This window comes from Pezoporus occidentalis, unplaced genomic scaffold (assembly GCF_034315485.1).
Source record: "Pezoporus occidentalis ecotype Australia unplaced genomic scaffold, CSIRO_AGI_Poc_V1 ctg33, whole genome shotgun sequence".
Classification (NCBI taxonomy): Eukaryota; Metazoa; Chordata; class Aves; order Psittaciformes; family Psittacidae; genus Pezoporus; species Pezoporus occidentalis.
Genome location: NW_026915268.1, coordinates 3,712,730 through 3,729,725, shown reverse-complemented (window position 1 = coordinate 3,729,725; position 16,996 = coordinate 3,712,730). Strand labels below are relative to the sequence as shown.

General features: G+C 42.3%; 1 protein-coding gene across 4 annotated transcripts in view; it reads left to right on the top strand.

Annotated features, from left to right (window-relative positions):
- The window catches only part of SLIT3 (slit guidance ligand 3), a 519,568-nt gene that overhangs the window by 422,817 nt on the left and 79,755 nt on the right, over positions 1-16,996 (top strand). For all 4 annotated transcript variants that reach the window (XM_062629206.1, XM_062629204.1, XM_062629205.1 and 1 more), the window contains 2 exons: positions 5,233-5,304; positions 13,938-14,101. In XM_062629206.1, coding sequence (XP_062485190.1) covers positions 5,233-5,304; positions 13,938-14,101 — 236 coding nt within the window. The remainder of the gene's footprint in view (positions 1-5,232; positions 5,305-13,937; positions 14,102-16,996) is intronic.

Below are 16,996 nucleotides of genomic sequence, written 5' to 3'. Positions count from 1 at the left end.
ACCATTACTTGCACGGTCAACTGAAAGCAAATGAATTCAATAGCTTGTGTGTGCTGGGATTATTCGGTTTGCTGCAGGAGAGAGGTCTTTGAACACTGAAAGGTCAGGACAGAGGAGCTGAAGAGTATGTTCTGAGTCCTTTGAAACTTCATGCTATTATTTCACAAGCAGAAGTTTCTGCGGTTTGAAGAACAATAGTTGATGTCCACTGACTCCCTAAGCGTGGAATTAAGGTGTTGATATATACAGTACTGTAACTGTGCAAGCAATAAGGCAATGCTGTTTGTCCAAGCTCTTTCACTGTGGTTTGAGTGGTAAAATAGATATCTAGGTTTTAGCATCCTAACTTACAAGACAGCTTTTGATATCCAGTTTTCGTTAGTAAAACCAAGAAAGATACGTGATTTGGATTTGTTGTTTTAAGTTTGGCTTGGGACTCTGATTTCTAGTGCACTAGGATGGTCACATTCGAGCTGTTACATGAATCCTGAAATTCAGCCACAGATGAATATGTTCTGTTCATGGCCAAATAAATTATTCCATATGGAGCTGTCTTCTGGCCTGTGTCTGATACGCAAGCTTGATTAAAGCTAGTGTGGGACTCTCTGCCCTGAATTACAGTGTAGATACACCATGTCTCACTCTTTCCAGTACCTACAGTTTGCCTTTTTACTTCTTTTCTTGAAGGCCACATATGGACAGAAACAAAGGACAGTATTTTAATAATGTTTGTTATCTTTTGGCTTTTTTAAATTATCTGCTAATCAAATTGAAAGAATATCTTCCTTCTTCAAGGGAGAAGCCCTCCCTGTCTTGCACAGAGCAGCATGAGTAAAATGAAGCCTAAATGAAAATCTATCTCTGCTGCATGCATTTGGAAGCCTCCAGATTGATTTGATTTATTATGGCCCACAAAACTATGGTATCAGCTACAACTTTTGCCACATGTCATCTATGTTGTTAGTAAAAATCGGTTCTCCAGGGAGAAAATGGTTTCTGAGTGACAGTGTGCAATCTGGCATTGTCATTTATTATCCATATTCTCAGGGGAATTTAAAAGAGAAAACAAAAGTAAAACAATTTCCACTTTCGTTTTTTAATGAAAATAGAGCTCTCATTGCCTTTGAAGGTAGCAGACACTTCTTATGCAGGCACCTGTGTCTTCCCAATTCCTTATGTTTTCTTTGCTTTTTCCCTATATAGTAAATATCTATTTGAAAATCAGAATAATCATAGCTGTATGATGAAGTTGGTCTTTGACAGATATCTGTGTTTGTCCTCCCTCTCTTACAGTTATCAGCATAACTGAGAAAACTGCAGAGTCAACATGTTGATGTTTAAGCCTGAATATGTATGAGTGTTTTTACACAATCAGGCCCTTTCTCTTCAGGCTTCACCTAGCTTATTCCTAATGGCAGCCATAGTGTGCTGGGGAGGTGTTTCAACATAGAACCTGAAGAGGTTTTGTAATAAGCAAAAGTTGGTATCAGTAGTTTTTACACCAAAGCTACTGCAGTGAAACATTGGCAGTTTGGTTTTGTTTGGGGCTTTTTGTCCAAAGCTAGTCTTTTTAGAAGCTAAATGTGAATGGATTAAAAAAAATGAGATTGAGACAAATTAATTACAAATAATTACAAATATTAGAACTCTCTGATAGACCTGAATTGATTATTTTCAAGATTATTCTTATTGTATGCAATGTTGTAACTTCTGACATACTGTCATGATTCAATGAAGAGGCAAAGTCCAGAAATAAAAGTACTTTCTCAGATCACTAAACAATTTTCCATGTTATATTTATTATATGGATAAAATAAGCTGCAGAATATTCTGCTAAGATAAGATGTTCTAGTTTTAATGAAAACCAGTGGATATTTACTGCAGTTCAAAGCCTACACAAACATAGTAATGTGTTTGATGATAAAGCTATCACTAATAATTTTGGAACTAATTTTTGCAATACACTTTCCTTATTGGATCCTGCACTCATTTGGCTTTGGTATGAGGTTTTTTTTGCATCACATAATGACTACTTGAACCTATGCAATAAATCTGTAGAAGCATCACTGTACTGAACATTGAGCAATGACACTTTGGTTTCCTGCTTCCTCTGACATCCAAGTTGTGTTGTTTCCTGCAGGGTTTGGAATCCTTTGGGGTTCATTGTAGGTGTTTACCTTTGATGGGATGTGGCTCTGCAAGCTCAGTCAAGCTTTTAGCCGCATTTCTGGCTTTACAGGGTAGATCATAGCTTGCTGAAAAAGCATTCCCTTTGTGTCTGAAGTAACCTGGTGTTCCTTACCTGAAGGCAAAGTAGTAAGTTAGTGAGATTACATGTAGAAGAGAGTTTCTGTTTCAAAAATTCAAGTGTTTTGTTACTATGTGCTCTGAGAGGAGATCCACATCACCTTAAAGCCATACCCCTGCTGCTTACCACTGTTTAGGCAAGAGGAAGTTGTGCTTTTGAGGGAGAATACACACATAATTGTATGTGCTTTAAGTGTTCAAACGTGTAAGATTCCTGTTGTTGATCCAAGAGGAAGAAGATTTTATTACACTGTTGAATTCTCTCACCCCTGTTTATTATTGTGAGTTTAAAGGGGTTTAGCATTTACCATTTCATTTTAGCTGCATGGTGATGATGTTGTTGATGTGGTTTCTCTTATTAAAATGCAGGAAACATACCTCAGTCTTTGAGACATGTAGTGAAGTCATTCATAGCAAATGGGCTTGCATTTGTGATGAGTTTCCAAGGCATCTAGGAAAGAAAATGAGCCCCTTCACAGAATATATGCAACTGATCTGACAGGAAGATAAATAGACATTCTGCTGTCTGTTCAGAGAGGATTGTCTTGCACACCTCTGAGTAGTTCAAAAGATCAGAATATAGGCTCATTCTGTGTGGCTGCTCATTCAAATGTGCTCATTTCATTGAAGGAGGAAACACTTGGATGACAAGTTTTTGACCAGGCCTGATCTTGCATCCTCATACCAACAAAAATAACTCTTATTTAGTAGCTGTGGGGTATGTCTCAGTCAGTTGGTCATTCTGTATAGAATTAGTGAGTGTGCTTTATCTGGAGTTACTGCGTGGGAGCTCATATCCTTCCTGTGCAGATGAATTGCATGGAGATCTATCCTTACATGCCAGTATTATTAATAGACAAAAACCTAGGTATGCTTAAAAGAAAATCTCAGACCCAAGATGTTGGAAGGGGAAGTTTCTGATGTACTGGCATTAAGAACTGGAGAAAGATGCCAGAAGGATAACTCTGCTGTAGCTTTTTGTGGTTTCATGCTCTATAGAAAAGCTTTGTGGTACAATAAAACAGAAACTGAAGCTGTAATAAGCAGCTGTGAAATGTGCTCATGGTAACATTGCTTATGCTCACCTAGTTCACAGCCCCATGAACCTAGTTCACTGCCATGTGAGGCAGGACAAGGTGTGTTTGGCAAGGTGTATCCTTGGCAAGTTTGGCTTTCCTTGCTGTGTGTATGCTGGTGTAAAGTGGCGTGTAAAGGAAGAATTCATAAGAGTTATAAAGCATCATGTACATCCTGGTGAAGCTTACAGTGATGTTGGGGAAGAAAGGACGCAAACCCAGATGGTTTTATGTTCAGCTGGGGCTACTGTGTATTTCCATGGGCCCACAGGTTTGGTTTGTTTTAAGCTCAGTGTGCACCCTTTCAAGGCTCTGTACAGTCACAGAAATGAAAGGTGTGATGTTGTGTTCCACAAATCACCAGGTGAGTTAGAAAATAAATGACTCCAGGAAAAGAACTGCTACAAAACTGACAGCAGATTTCTGTTTTCCACCCTCCTCTGCCACATCTGGAACACTGACAGTAATTCCTGGTCCTGGGAAAGTGGCTATAAAGAATATAGCAGTTTGCTAGAACTGAGCCAGCTCAGGGGAGAAGGGCAAAAGAAAATACAACTTTAAAATATTGATGTCCTTTTCCTTTGCATGTTTTCTACCAACTTTTGTTTAAAAAAAAACCAAAACAAAACATCAGCTAGTGAGATCCAGCAGCATCTACTCTTGTTGGCTCGTTATGACTTCCGTCTGTTATTACGAGTAGTAGTAAACTACTATTCAGTGACATGCAAACTAGAAAAATGAGGATAAACTATAACTATTTTTCTTTATGCTATTGCTTTACCAGGTAGTTATCTAGTGATACGGAGGATGCAGCAGCTGAGTAGCTGATTTTATTTATAAATCAAATTAAATAAAATCTTACATGACTGTGTATCTTCTCAATGGGTTTCATGTAGTTGTAAACCCCCAGCATCCTGTGCCCTCCCTCACATTCATTTGTTGCTGCATGTTTTCCCATCTGACCGTAGCGCTGTTTGTCTGCCAAAGCATCTGTGATGGTGCCCTACTGTGTTGCAGGGCCTTCAGTTACTATTGCAATGAAAACCACAAGTAATCACAAATAATGAATTTTACTCTTGGGTCTGCCACTCTGAATACAAGGATTATGCTCTACAAGCTGCAAGAAAAATCTTTTCATTTATCCTTACCTATGTAACACACACATAAATGTATTTCTTAGAAAAGAGATAAAGCGGCTGCTTCAATTGTCCTGGAAGCAGTGGAAAACCCTTTCACAAGAACCCTGAAAACTCTGCTAGAAATATGTTTGTTTCTTTGCACAGGATGAATAATGGCCTAAAACAACTGATTTCAAGTATTTTCCCTGGTAGCATAAATGTATTTGTCAAGCAGATTGTAAAAATACCACACAAAGAGGTATTTCCTACTGTAAGAATAGGAAAGTGGGATGTGAAGGTGCAGTGATACTTGCCCTCATGGACCCTTGTTCTCTCCTAGGATCATTCTGAAGTCAATATTTAATTTATCTTCCACAGTTCCTGTTTTCCCTGTTCTGTTTTTTCTGTCTTTCTGGCTAATGGAATTCTGTAAGCGAATACAGGTCTATATGTGGGGCTCTGCTTGTCATCAATACACTTTTAATAGCATAAATAGTATGTCACCTTTGTAATTGAAAACATTAGTCACCAACAGTTCCAACAGTATCACTATTTTAAATGCCAAAATCTAGAAGTAGAAGTAATAAAGCTTGGAAGCTCAGGAGTTGTGAAGCTCATAGAAACTCTCAAAGAAACAGACTTAAATACCCTTTGTAAGCCCTAATTCCTTCACTTATATGGAGCAGATAAAATATGGTGGTTTGATCCATCCTGCCTCTCCCCTCTTCTAGGACACTCCATGGAAACGATATTTCCAGTGTTCCTGAAGGTTCTTTCAACGACCTGGTATCCCTGTCCCATCTGTAAGTACTTCTGCCTGGGTTCATCTGTTTGACTAAGGGTTTCAGATTTGTATAACAGTACGTGTTATTACAAATTAAAGGTTGTACAGCTTGTCTGGTTTTCCTGCTCACTTTCCATATTCTGCTGTGGATGGTCATGGTGCATCTGTTCAAAGGAAATCAAAAAATGCTGGAATCTGTTGTTATTAGTTACCAAAATATTTTTCTTCAGGAAAACTAAATGAGCAAATGTGACAGTTTTCTCCTCTGTGGGCTTTGTGTTTAAAGCTTTCTTTCAGTATTGTCTCTGTGAAATGCAGAGTGTGTTATGGTCTGAGAGTGAGACAGGAAACCTCCCACAAAGAGCAAATATTAGGCAAATGTGAATTCTTTGCTTAACAAGTGTCATATGTTTTGCATACTGAAATGCTGTCAGCATATGAACTCCTTGATGAATCACTACTTCAGACATATATTTAATCATATGGAAATTGGTCATTTTACAGCATTAATACTTCATTCCATAATTAGCAGAAATTACTAGACATTTCAAGCTATTTCAGGAAATTACTATTGTATTCGTGGAGGACCAGGATATTTTTTAACACAACTCAGTTGATGAAAGAACTGTAAAGACAAAGAGCTGAAATTCTTACAAAATAAACCTGAAGTGTAACATTTGGTGCCAAAAGAGTTGAACAGAAAACGGCTCTGCAGTGAGATAATGTGTGATAATACTTCACATCATTAGACAGTAGATGTAAAGGAACAGTAATTTGGGTAGCATGTTTCCCGATTACTGTGCTGAAGTAACCAGAGACCTGGGTATGTCTAGGTGATTTTGTGAAGTGGCTAGTGCACAAGTTAATTCTGATGCTGTGCTCATGCACATGATGTGATGCTGTTGTATACAAGTCAAGACATACAGATACGTGTGCATTTGACATAGGTTTTTATTTCTATCTCTGTTTCTCTCTTTGCAAGTGCAAACATGCCCTCCAGAGCACTCACCTGAACACAAGGTTCAGTTCGTATTTACGTATTTTCTGGATGTCCTCAGGCTGGTTATTTTATGTAACGGCTTTCTGCCTTCCTTTTCCCCCTGGACAACAAAACATAAATGTATCTTAGGTTGGTAGGGACAGAAATCATATGTGAGCAACTCAGGCAATTTCAACTGAGAAATCACCTTCTCTGTTTCAAGCTTATGCCATGGTATCCAAGTCAGAGAAAATACTTGTTCTGCACAAAATGTATTTCGTATTCACATTTCCCAGTGTAGTCAAGTAATTTTGTATGTTGTTTTGGAATGCAAGGCTGAGCCAAAGCCCTGTACCTCCTCTTGGAAGCACAGTGACACCTTCCATAATGGGAATCTGGCTTCTGAGGGTATTTTTAGAATTCAAGAGACAAACATATCATGCCCCATTTGTTTGGATTTTCCTCAGAGTTTACTTTAAATGAAGTGCAGATACAATTTTCCTGGGTAAACTGTTCACCTTAGGGAGTGATAAAAACCCCTTTGGCCCAATACAAGCACTGCAGACTCACTGTTTAGATATACGTGCTGCCAGAAATGTAAAATACACAAAGCTCAAATGAACAGTAATAAATAGGATCCATAAAATAAATAAGACCTGTCTGGGGTGTAATTTGCACAGTTGAACAACTGAATTTTACAGTGCAGTTGTGTTCTCCAGTTTCTTAAAAACGATCCTGAAACTTTCAGCAACCACCATGGTTTTGCTTTTCACATGCCAGAATAATCTGTGCTTATCCAAGCAAAATCATACATAATTGAGAATAAATTCATTTTGAGCTCCTCCTGATACACAGATCTTCAAGGAGGAAGTGTGCACTTGGGATAATGTTGGAAATTATACAAGGAATTGCTACTCATCAAACTCACAGTGCAAGGGAGAGCAAAGTTTTATGTAAATACACAAGCTGTGTGGCTAGGAGTAAGGTAGGTGTGGTGGCTGGAGAAGGCCCACTCCCAAGGTGGTGAGCAGATCACCACCCTGGGACTTCTGCAGCAGTACAGTTGGGGGCAAGGAAGAGAAAGTATCAAATCAACCTTTAGAATTGCAAAGAAATAGTTGTATAGCATAGGCAAAACTTTATTTTCATCAATTTTTTGTAATAGCTTTAAATTGGTCTGCAATTGGAAGAACAACACCAAGATACAGATAATTCAGTTGCTTTTTCCATAGCTGTTTAAAGCCTGCAAGGAAATGTTCACCAAATTTCATGCACATTAGAATTATAGAATCATAGAATAGTTAGGGTTGGAAAGGTTCCAACCCCCCTGCCATGGGCAGGGGCACCTCACACTAAACCATGTCACCCAAGGCTCTGTCCAACCTGGCCTTGAACACTGCCAGGGATGGAGCATTCACAACCTCCCTGGGGAACCCATTCCAGTGCCTCACCACCCTAACAGGAAAGAATTTCCTCCTTATATCCAATCTAAACTTCCCATGTTTCACATTGAACCCATCACCCCTTGTCCTATCACTACAGTCCCTAATGAAGAGTCCATCCCCAGCATCCCTATAGCCCCCCTTCAGATACTGGAAAGCTGCTATGAGATCTCCATGGAGCTTCTCTTCTCCAGGCTGAACAGCCTCAGTGTTTTCAGCCTGTCTTCATACAGGAGGTGCTCCAGTCCCCTGATCATCCTCGTGGCCTCCTCTGGACTTGTTCCAACAGTTCCATGTCCTTTTTATGTTGAGGACACCCCTTAGTGAAGCCATGCTGGCTGTCACCAAGCACCTTGTTGTTTTTCATGTGCCTTAGCATGCCTTCCAGAAGAATCTGCTTCAAGATTTTGCCAGGCACAGAGATGAGACTGACTGCTCTGTAATTCCCCGGGTCATCCATTTTCCCCTTCTTGAAAATGGGGGTTATATTTCCCTTTTTCCAGTCATCGGGCACTTCACCTGACTGCCATAATTTCTCAAATATGATGGACAGTGGCTTAGCAACTTCATTTGCCAGCTCCTTCAGGACCTGCAGATGGATTTCATCAGGACCCATGGAGTTGTGAATGTTCAGGTTCTTAAGATGGTCTCAGACCAGATCCTCTCCTACAGCTGGCCCAAGGTCTTCATTCTCACAGTCTCTGCATCTGCCTTGCAAGACTTGGGTGGTGTGGTCAGAGCCTTTGCCAGTGAAGACTGAGGCAAAGAAGTCATTCAGAACCTCAGCCTTCTCCAAATCCTGTGTAGCCAGTTCTCCTGAGAGCTTCCTAAGGGGGCCTACGATCTCCCTAGTCTGTCTTTTATTTGCAATGTAATTAGTTATCCTTAACATCCCTAGCCACGTTTAATTCTAACTGGGCCTTAGCTTTCCTAAGCTGCTCCCTAGCTTCCCAGACAACATCCCTGTATTCTTCCCAGGCTGCCTGTCCTTGCTTCTACCTTTTATAAGCCTCTTTTTTCCCCTCGAAGTTTCATCAGCAGCTCCTTATCCATCCCAGGAGGTCTCCTGGCCCTCCTGCTGCGCTTCCTTCTAGTCAGGACGCAACACTCCTGAGCTTGTAGCAGGTGATCGTTGAACATCAACCAACAGTCTTGGGCCCCCCTGCCCTCTAGGGCTGTATCCCATGGAACCTTCTGAAGCAGGTTCCTGAAGAGGCCAAAGTCTGCTCTCTTGAAGTCCAGGGCAGTGAGCTTGCTGCACGCTCTTCTCAGTGTCCTGAGGATCTTGAACTCGACCATCTCATGATTGCTACAACCAAGGCTGCCCTGGAGCATCACATTTCTGATGAGCCCTTCCCCGTTGGTGAGCACGAGGTCAAGCATGGCACCTCTCCTTGTCGGCTCCTCTATTACTTGCAGAAGGAAGTTGTCTTCCACACAGTCGAGGAACCTCCTGGATTGCTTGTGCCAGGCCGTACTGTCCCTTCAACAGATATCAGGGTGGTTGAAGTCCCCCATGAGGACAAGGGCCTGCGAGCGTGAGTCTTTTCCTATCTGTCTGTAGAGTGCTTCATCTGCAGATTCCTCTTCATCAGGTGGTCTGTAACAGATCCCCACAGTAATGTCTCTCATTGCTGTTCTCCTTTTAACCCTGACCCACAAACTCTCTGTTAACTGCTCACCTGTCCCCAGACAGTTCCATACTCTCCAGCCTATCCCTAACATAAATAGCAACTCCCCCTCCCCATCTGCTGGGCCTGTCTTTCCTAAAGAGCCTGTAACCTTCCATTCCAACACTCCAGTCATAGGAGCCATCCCACCATGTTTCTGTGATGCCTATTATATCATACCCCCGTAGATGTGCACACATCTCTAATTCCTCTCGTTTGTTCCCCATGCTACAGACGTTTGTATAGAGGCATCTGAGCCGAGCTCCAACTGAAGCCGGCTCATTGGCTGGAGCGGGGTATCTCTACATTGCTCCGAGTATTTATTATAGGTGCTGGCAAGTGACTGGGTGTGTTGGGATGGAATGATGCCCCCTCCCCCAACACAGCTAGTTTAAAGCATCCTTGACCAGTCTGGCAAGCCTCTTACCAAAACCCCTCAGACCATCTCCACCAGCCCCCAGTAGACAGCCCCCAGTAGACCTGGCCTATGAACTTTGGTCCTTTGTTCAAGACACCCAAACCCCTGACTATGACACCACCCTTTTAACCATTTATTAACCTGGCCAATCCTCCTAGCTTTTTTCAGGTCCTCCCCTGTATCCTGGACAACTGACAAAAAGACTATCTGAGCTTCAGGACCCCTAACCACCTCCCAGGGCTCTGTAGTCCTTCTTTTATGTTCTCCAGGCTGCTGCAGTCTATATCCCTAGCACCCACATGGGTCACCAGAAGAGGGTAATAGTCAGCGGGACTTACTAGAGCAGGCAGCCTCTCTGCCACATCCCTGATCCATGCCCCTGGTAGACAACACACCTCCCTTGAGACGGGGTCAGGCTGGCAGATGAGTGCTCCTGTCCCTTTCAAAGCAGAGTCCCCTACTACTACGACCCACCGCTTTTTCCTGGCAGCACCACTAGAGATCTTCTTTACCAAGGCATCAGCTCATGGTGCGAGGGTGTTTCCTCATCAGCCCCCAGCAGGACAGCAAAGCGGTTCTGGGTGGGGACAACAGATTCAGGAGGAAGCCCCTTGCTTTTAATTGTCCTCTTCCTCCTTTTTTTTGTTGGTTTTTTTCCTCGTTGCTGTTTCCCAGTTTCACGGCCTCCTCCTTTCCTCCATGAGCTACAGGGGACGCTTGAGGCGCCTGCACAGTTCGGGCCAGGAGCAAGCCGTGCTGCTTCCTCTCAGCTTCCCTGACACCTTGCAGTCTGTTAACAGCATCCCGCAGCGCAGCCCCTGCTGCAGGAGCACCTCCACCAGGGCGCACCGGGTGCAGCCCTGCCCATCGCACACCCTCCCCTCACCAGACCAGTGCAGGCACTCTCTGCACCCCCAGCTCTGCACTGCAGCCTCCCCTCTCATCGGCTCTGCCACCGCCGGGGCAGCCAGAGCAGAGCTCCCAGAGCGGGCCGTGGCCATAATTCGAGTGCTCACCATCCCGCTCGCTCTGCGCCACAAACTGCCCCGACCGCCCTGTTCGCCGCGCTCCCTGGGGCAGGGTTTTACCCACCCGGGGCTGGTGCCGCTCCTCCTGGTGCTGCTCCCTGTGAGTCCCTGCTCGCCTCAGCTGAGCTGCCGGCTCCGGGGCAAGGCCTGGCGAGGACCCGAGGCTCCCTCGGTGGCTCTCGCCGCTCGGAGTTGAGGCTCCTGGACACTGAGCTTGCCCCACTCCGGTGTTGAAGGCGTCCTCTCTGGAGCTGCTCACCCCAGCAACTGACACTGTAAACATCTCGTTGTTGTAATGTGACTGTTACAGCAAACTGTGTAGCTGATACACCTCGCTAAAGGCACAGGGAGGTCATCATAGAATCATCTAAGCCATGACTTACGTTATTTAGTCCAAGGCAATGATAAAAATGTTACAGCTCTACAGAAGGACCACATATATTGATACTTAAAAAGAACCCCAAATCCATTGGGGTAGAAATGAGACCTCAGTGAGGTCAGTCTCTGCGTTTGCTGTACTCACCACTCACTGGTGCACACAGCTCTGCAATCGACTCAGTTTCCCAAATGCTGCCCACACATAACCTGACCTCTTGGTGCTCCAGGGACTGCCCAAGGAAGCCTTTGGGAATAGATGCTGTCAGCAGGTGTTCCTGTCAGATGTGGTTTTTATGAACAGCTCATCTTACTAATCCTGTTGAATCAGCTCGACTTTACTCAAATTTATGTTAGTTACCTATAAAAATAAGCTGTCCCCTCCTCTGTTTCTCCACATGATCATGGCTAGAGTTATTTTAATGGACTTTATTCTAGGCTGCCTCAAAAAAAAACAGTGTCTGAACAGAAATATCTGCACAACATATTGAAAATGCTACTGGTGGTATTTCCTTACAGCACAAGATATTTTTGTCTTCTGGAAATGTTTTGCTATAATGGGCAAAGAAATAGAATATGTTAGAACTCGTGAATGAAAATACAGTAATACACCTGAAATAATTCCTAGAAATTAAAAATAAAAAACAAAACCAAACAAAACCAAAACAACCCAAACCAGAAACACAAACAAAAGAACAGAAAAATACATGTGATAATTTCTGTAGATGTACAACACGATGGTAATAGTTTCTAGTGTCCACGGAGCAGCTTTGGAGTACTCTTTACATACTTGCAGCACTGTGTGTAGCTCTGGTGTCCTCAACATAAAAAGGGCATGGAGCTGTTGGAGCAGGTTCAGAGGAGACCATGAGGATGATCAGGGCTGGAGCACCTCCCACATGGAGATAGGCTGAGAAAGTTGGGGCTGTTCAGCCTGGAGAAGAGAAACTGCGTGGAGACCTCAGAGCAGCCTTCCAGTATCTGAAGGGGGCTACGAGGATGCTGGAGAGGGACTCTTCATTAGGGACTGTAGTGATAGGACAAGGGGTGATGGGTTCGAAGTGAAACAGGGGAAGTTCAAGTTAGAGATAAGGAAGAAATTCTTCCTGTGGGGGTGCTGAGGCGCTGGCACAGGGTGCCCAGAGAAGCTGTGGTTGCCTCATCCCTGGCAGTGTTCAAGGCCAGGTTGGACACAGGGGCTTGGAGCAAGCTGCCCTAGTGGAAGGTGTCCCTGCCCATGGCAGGGGTTGGAGCTGCATGAGTTTTAAGGTCCCTTCAAACACAAACCAGTCTGAGATTCTATGATTTATTTCCAATGCAGTTTATAAAGATTAATTAGCACAGTTACTAGTTTTCTGTTGTCCTCCCTCTTCCAGTTTGTATATGGAAGCTGCTCAACGCTAAAGTGAATTTCTTGGTCCAACTTTCACTGCTGAATTTTGTTTGAATTTGGCCAAGTGAGCAGGTTGATCACAGTTACAGGGTCAGAAAGTCAACTCAGTAGGTTTTTTTCCATTGTAAGCAATGGATTTACAGAAGGAATGGCTGGATATTTTTTAATAGTGTGCTGTAGTACACGTTTAATTTTGATGAATGAGCCCTAGACAGGGTTTGAACCCGTGAACTCCCATTATGAATCTGTCTAGGGCACAGTGGGTTCATTAGTCACTCTAATAGAAATGTATCAACAAATTTACTGAGGTTTCTATCTTAATATCCTGTCTGATACGGTTTTATTTGAAAGAAGCTTGAGTTTAAAATACCATCTTAAAAATAGTTTATAACGTATGCAGATAGAAATGAAGTCTCAAATTCAGTTTAACTTACTGATTTATTTAGTATCTTTTCCCAATGCTAGTCTTTATTTAGTTAATTTTCTTCCCATGGCAATTCAAGTGTTGTACAGCTAAAGCCTTACATTTACTTCCATCAAAACAAATTCAGGCTTCCAACATGCATTTCTTCAGACATTCAAAAATTCATTGTTAAACTTATTTTTCTGAAGTCTGAACTTTGTTGGGAATTGACTGATTGCCTGAAAAGACACTTTATTTAAGCAAAAAAATAGTATAAATGAAGCAAGGCAGCACCTAAACTTAAGGTTAAAAGGTTTGTTTTCCTTTGGATAGATCTCCATGAATAATGAAAAAGTTCTATGCATTATAATTACATTGTGTGAGTACATCTGCTTCAGCCATCTGACCTAACTCAAGTGATGGGTTAACCAGGAAATGTGTTTTCAAGCCATAAACAAACTTAGCAGACACCAGGTTGCAGTTCGTAAAACGGGTATCCTCTGTATATATGTTTCATCTGGTGAGGAGACAGTAACACGAGTCCTCAGATCCAACCTAAATTACACAATTCACTGTCAGAATATGCTCATAAAGGCCAAAGACTGAAGTAGAATAAGCCAATGTGATAAATGTGATGAAAGCAATATATCTGGAGGCATTGCTCAAGCACAACTGTTTGAAAAAGCGATTTATAGTTTGGAAAAAGTGATTTCTTGTTAGGTATTTATACAACCTCCTAAGCAATGATGGGAAGAAAGGAGAAGAGTGGGAATACTGGAAGAGATAAATCTACAATGCTTCCTGTACACTCCAAAGATCTTTTCCACATTTTGAAGTAAAGCATTCCTGGAAAAGGGTAGAATAGAATGTGCCTCGGTGAGATCAGGGATGTTGTCTTTGCTTGCAAGCCAAAATAACTGCTGCTCATTGCTTTACACCACCAGGGCTCTGGGCACCAACCCTTTGCACTGTGACTGCAACCTCCGTTGGCTTTCCGAGTGGGTGAAGGCTGGGTACAAGGAGCCGGGGATAGCCCGCTGCAGCGGGCCCGATGCCATGGTGGACAGGCTGCTGCTCACAACACCAACGCACCACTTCCAGTGCAAAGGTAGGAGCATGCTGGAGGCTTTGCCTCAGATGCAGTGCTTTATTTCTGTACTTTTGGGAACTCTTTGGTTTTAAAGTGAGTTTGGGTGGGCATCAGGTTTGGCTTTTATTTTCTGAACCATCACGTTACGTTCAAGTTGCATTTTGTTCCACAAAGCGCAGTTAACATCACCACTGGAAGGAAACCCAGCAAACCTCAAAGAGTTAGTGTTCCTGTTGCTGCACCAGATTATATAATGGCAAGTTAGCATATAGATGTTGTTAGAACTTATTTGAGCAAATAAATTGGTCTTGGCTTTGTAGCTACACCAGAAAACTTTGGTAGAGTTATTTTAAAAATACAGAGCGCTCTGGTTATTATGTACCTTTACGTGAAAACTGGGAAACTGAGAATTCTTCTGGAACAAGTATTTACCAAAAGTACATTTGTGTTTGAAGATCTGCAAACTGTCCTCATCAGCTCTGCGTCAGAAACTGGGGGTCATGGAAAATGTTCCATGTCTGAATAGAGTGTATGTTCCTTCAGGAGAGCGGTGAGGGGCAGCTATGGGCAATTAAGGGTCCTTGTCGGTAAGAGTATGCTGCAGGAGGGAGCAGGTAGAGCAAGGACAAGGAGCACGCTTTGTGGATAAAGTAAGTAGTTTACTACTGCATTAGGTAGGTTTGGGTATAGCTGTATATCCCAATATTGCAGTAAGAATAGTACTCATGTTCTAGTAAAGTAAGTTTTGGAGGTTCGCTCACGTTACCAGCAAGTACGTAGGCATGAAGCTGTATTTACAGTGGAAAAGGGATAACAGAAAGGGTCTTAGAAATGGAAATGAGGGCATAAAGGCTGGTTTTATGTCTCTTGGAGTGCGATGCGCATTTGCAGTACTGCTCGGCAGTGTGATTTTATAGAGGCTAGGATTAAACTGCTGAACAAATGATTGTGTTGAGATAAGTTTAGAATGCAAGTTCCCAAGCCTGAGCTGAATTTTATGTACTTTCAAATATATTTTTAATAACTGTAACCTTATAATTTAATTACTTTGAAATGTCAGTGTCAAAACTATCAGAACTCTGACTATAATTATCACAACTACAAACTCTCAAATGTGAAGTACAACTATACTCTAAAATACTAAAAGTACCATGTACTTGTTCACACAAAGTGAAACAAAGAAAATGATCATATTTACATGCTAAACAGGGTCTGAAAATTAATCCAGGAAGAGAAGCTAGATGACTTCTTCATTCTGAAAGTGTGCTAGTTCAATAGTCACGCTCACTTTCTCTCAAGACTAAGCAAGCAACTCTTAGGCAAGAGATAAGTAAACCCATGATCCAGACTATTAAAAACACCTCTGTGTTTTTTGAGTAAATATTAGTTTTGTCCAGTAGAAAGCTGGAGAGCTGTCTCCCATGCTGTCCAACTGGCTTACTTATAGCTGAATAGAAAAAGACAAAAAAAGTGTTGATCTGGAGGTGGTCTTTGGACAGAAGAGACTTGATGGTCTGGACAAGTTGCAGTATACTCCAAGAAACTCCAGGCCATAGAAAAATATTACTTTTTCTCATCACAATACATGTATTTTGAAGAGCAATGCATGATTTGGTAGCCTAATGAAACCCACTTCCCATGTGCATAGTTAAGATCCAATGTGTTGTGCTATCCTGTCAGACATCAATGGTGCTCTTTTATGGTAAAGCAAGAGGATTTATTACAGTGTCCAGGGCAAGTTTTCCTTCAGTCTGGAGCCATGAGCATAGCCTGTGACAGTGGAAGATTACGACTGTGTGTGGGGTGACAGTGTCCAAGGCTTTGTCTGTCCTTCAGCCTCTGTAGATTCAGTCCTAGCTCAAGCAGTGTTAGCACATAGCTCAGGGTGGGCTGAGCCCCCAGGCCCTACAGCCTGCGTCGTTGCTGCAGGGGTCAGGCCACTCTGAGCTGGGTACCTTGAGGTGCTTGTATAAACGTAGTGCTTAGGTGTCCTCTGTGACCTCCAGTAACTTTGACATTAAAACCAAGTGGAGTGTAACTTACTCTAGTAAAAATGTGGGGTTTAGCCTGTGACTGAGCACAAGGTTATGTGTCTCAGCAGAGCCAAGAAAATGGAAGTATGTAATGTGCAAGTCATGCACACTCAGCTCTGCTTTTTATTAAATTGCCCTCGTAGTTATGCAGTAGAGGAAAGGAATGTGCTGGGCTGAGGGCATTTTGCTATATGGATTTATAAATCAAATCCACAAGGGCAAACTAAGGAACTACTTAACTGCTAGGAACTAACACTGTTCTTATTAGCTCCTGCATTGATTAGCTTTGATCTATGCCATAGGAATAAATGGGAAATGTATGTGTGTGTATTATGAAATAAATACATAATAGAACAAATTCTGGCTTAGTGACCTCTAAATCCAGAAGAGCAGCACTGCTGCCTTCTCATGAGCTTTCTGAGGAGCTACCTTTGTATATTCCTCATATATTCTACTTCCAAGACAAAAGTCACTCAGATATGTCACATTCCACCCCCTGTCAGTGCCAGAAATTCAGATATTAGTTCCTCTTGCTGTCCTAACTTCAATTTAAAAACATGTATGGCATTTAGTTATACAGAAACAAAAAGATAGAAGAGGACAGCATCAATCTTTTATTTCAATGTTTGGATTTGTTGCTTGTGTATTTTGTCCTCATTATTGCATGGTGCACTCTGCAGGCAGTGGCCCTGATAACACCACTGTCTGTAAAAGATAAGGATATATATTTGCATTGCAGGTGCTTCTCAGCTGAGGCTCCTTGGTACCCATCTCTGTCACGGTTTTCCCAACGTTGATGCATGCAATTATTCAAAGTTAATAATGAAGGTTTCTTTCTCATACAGGATGGTCCAAAACAAATCCTTAACTGGAAGGGATT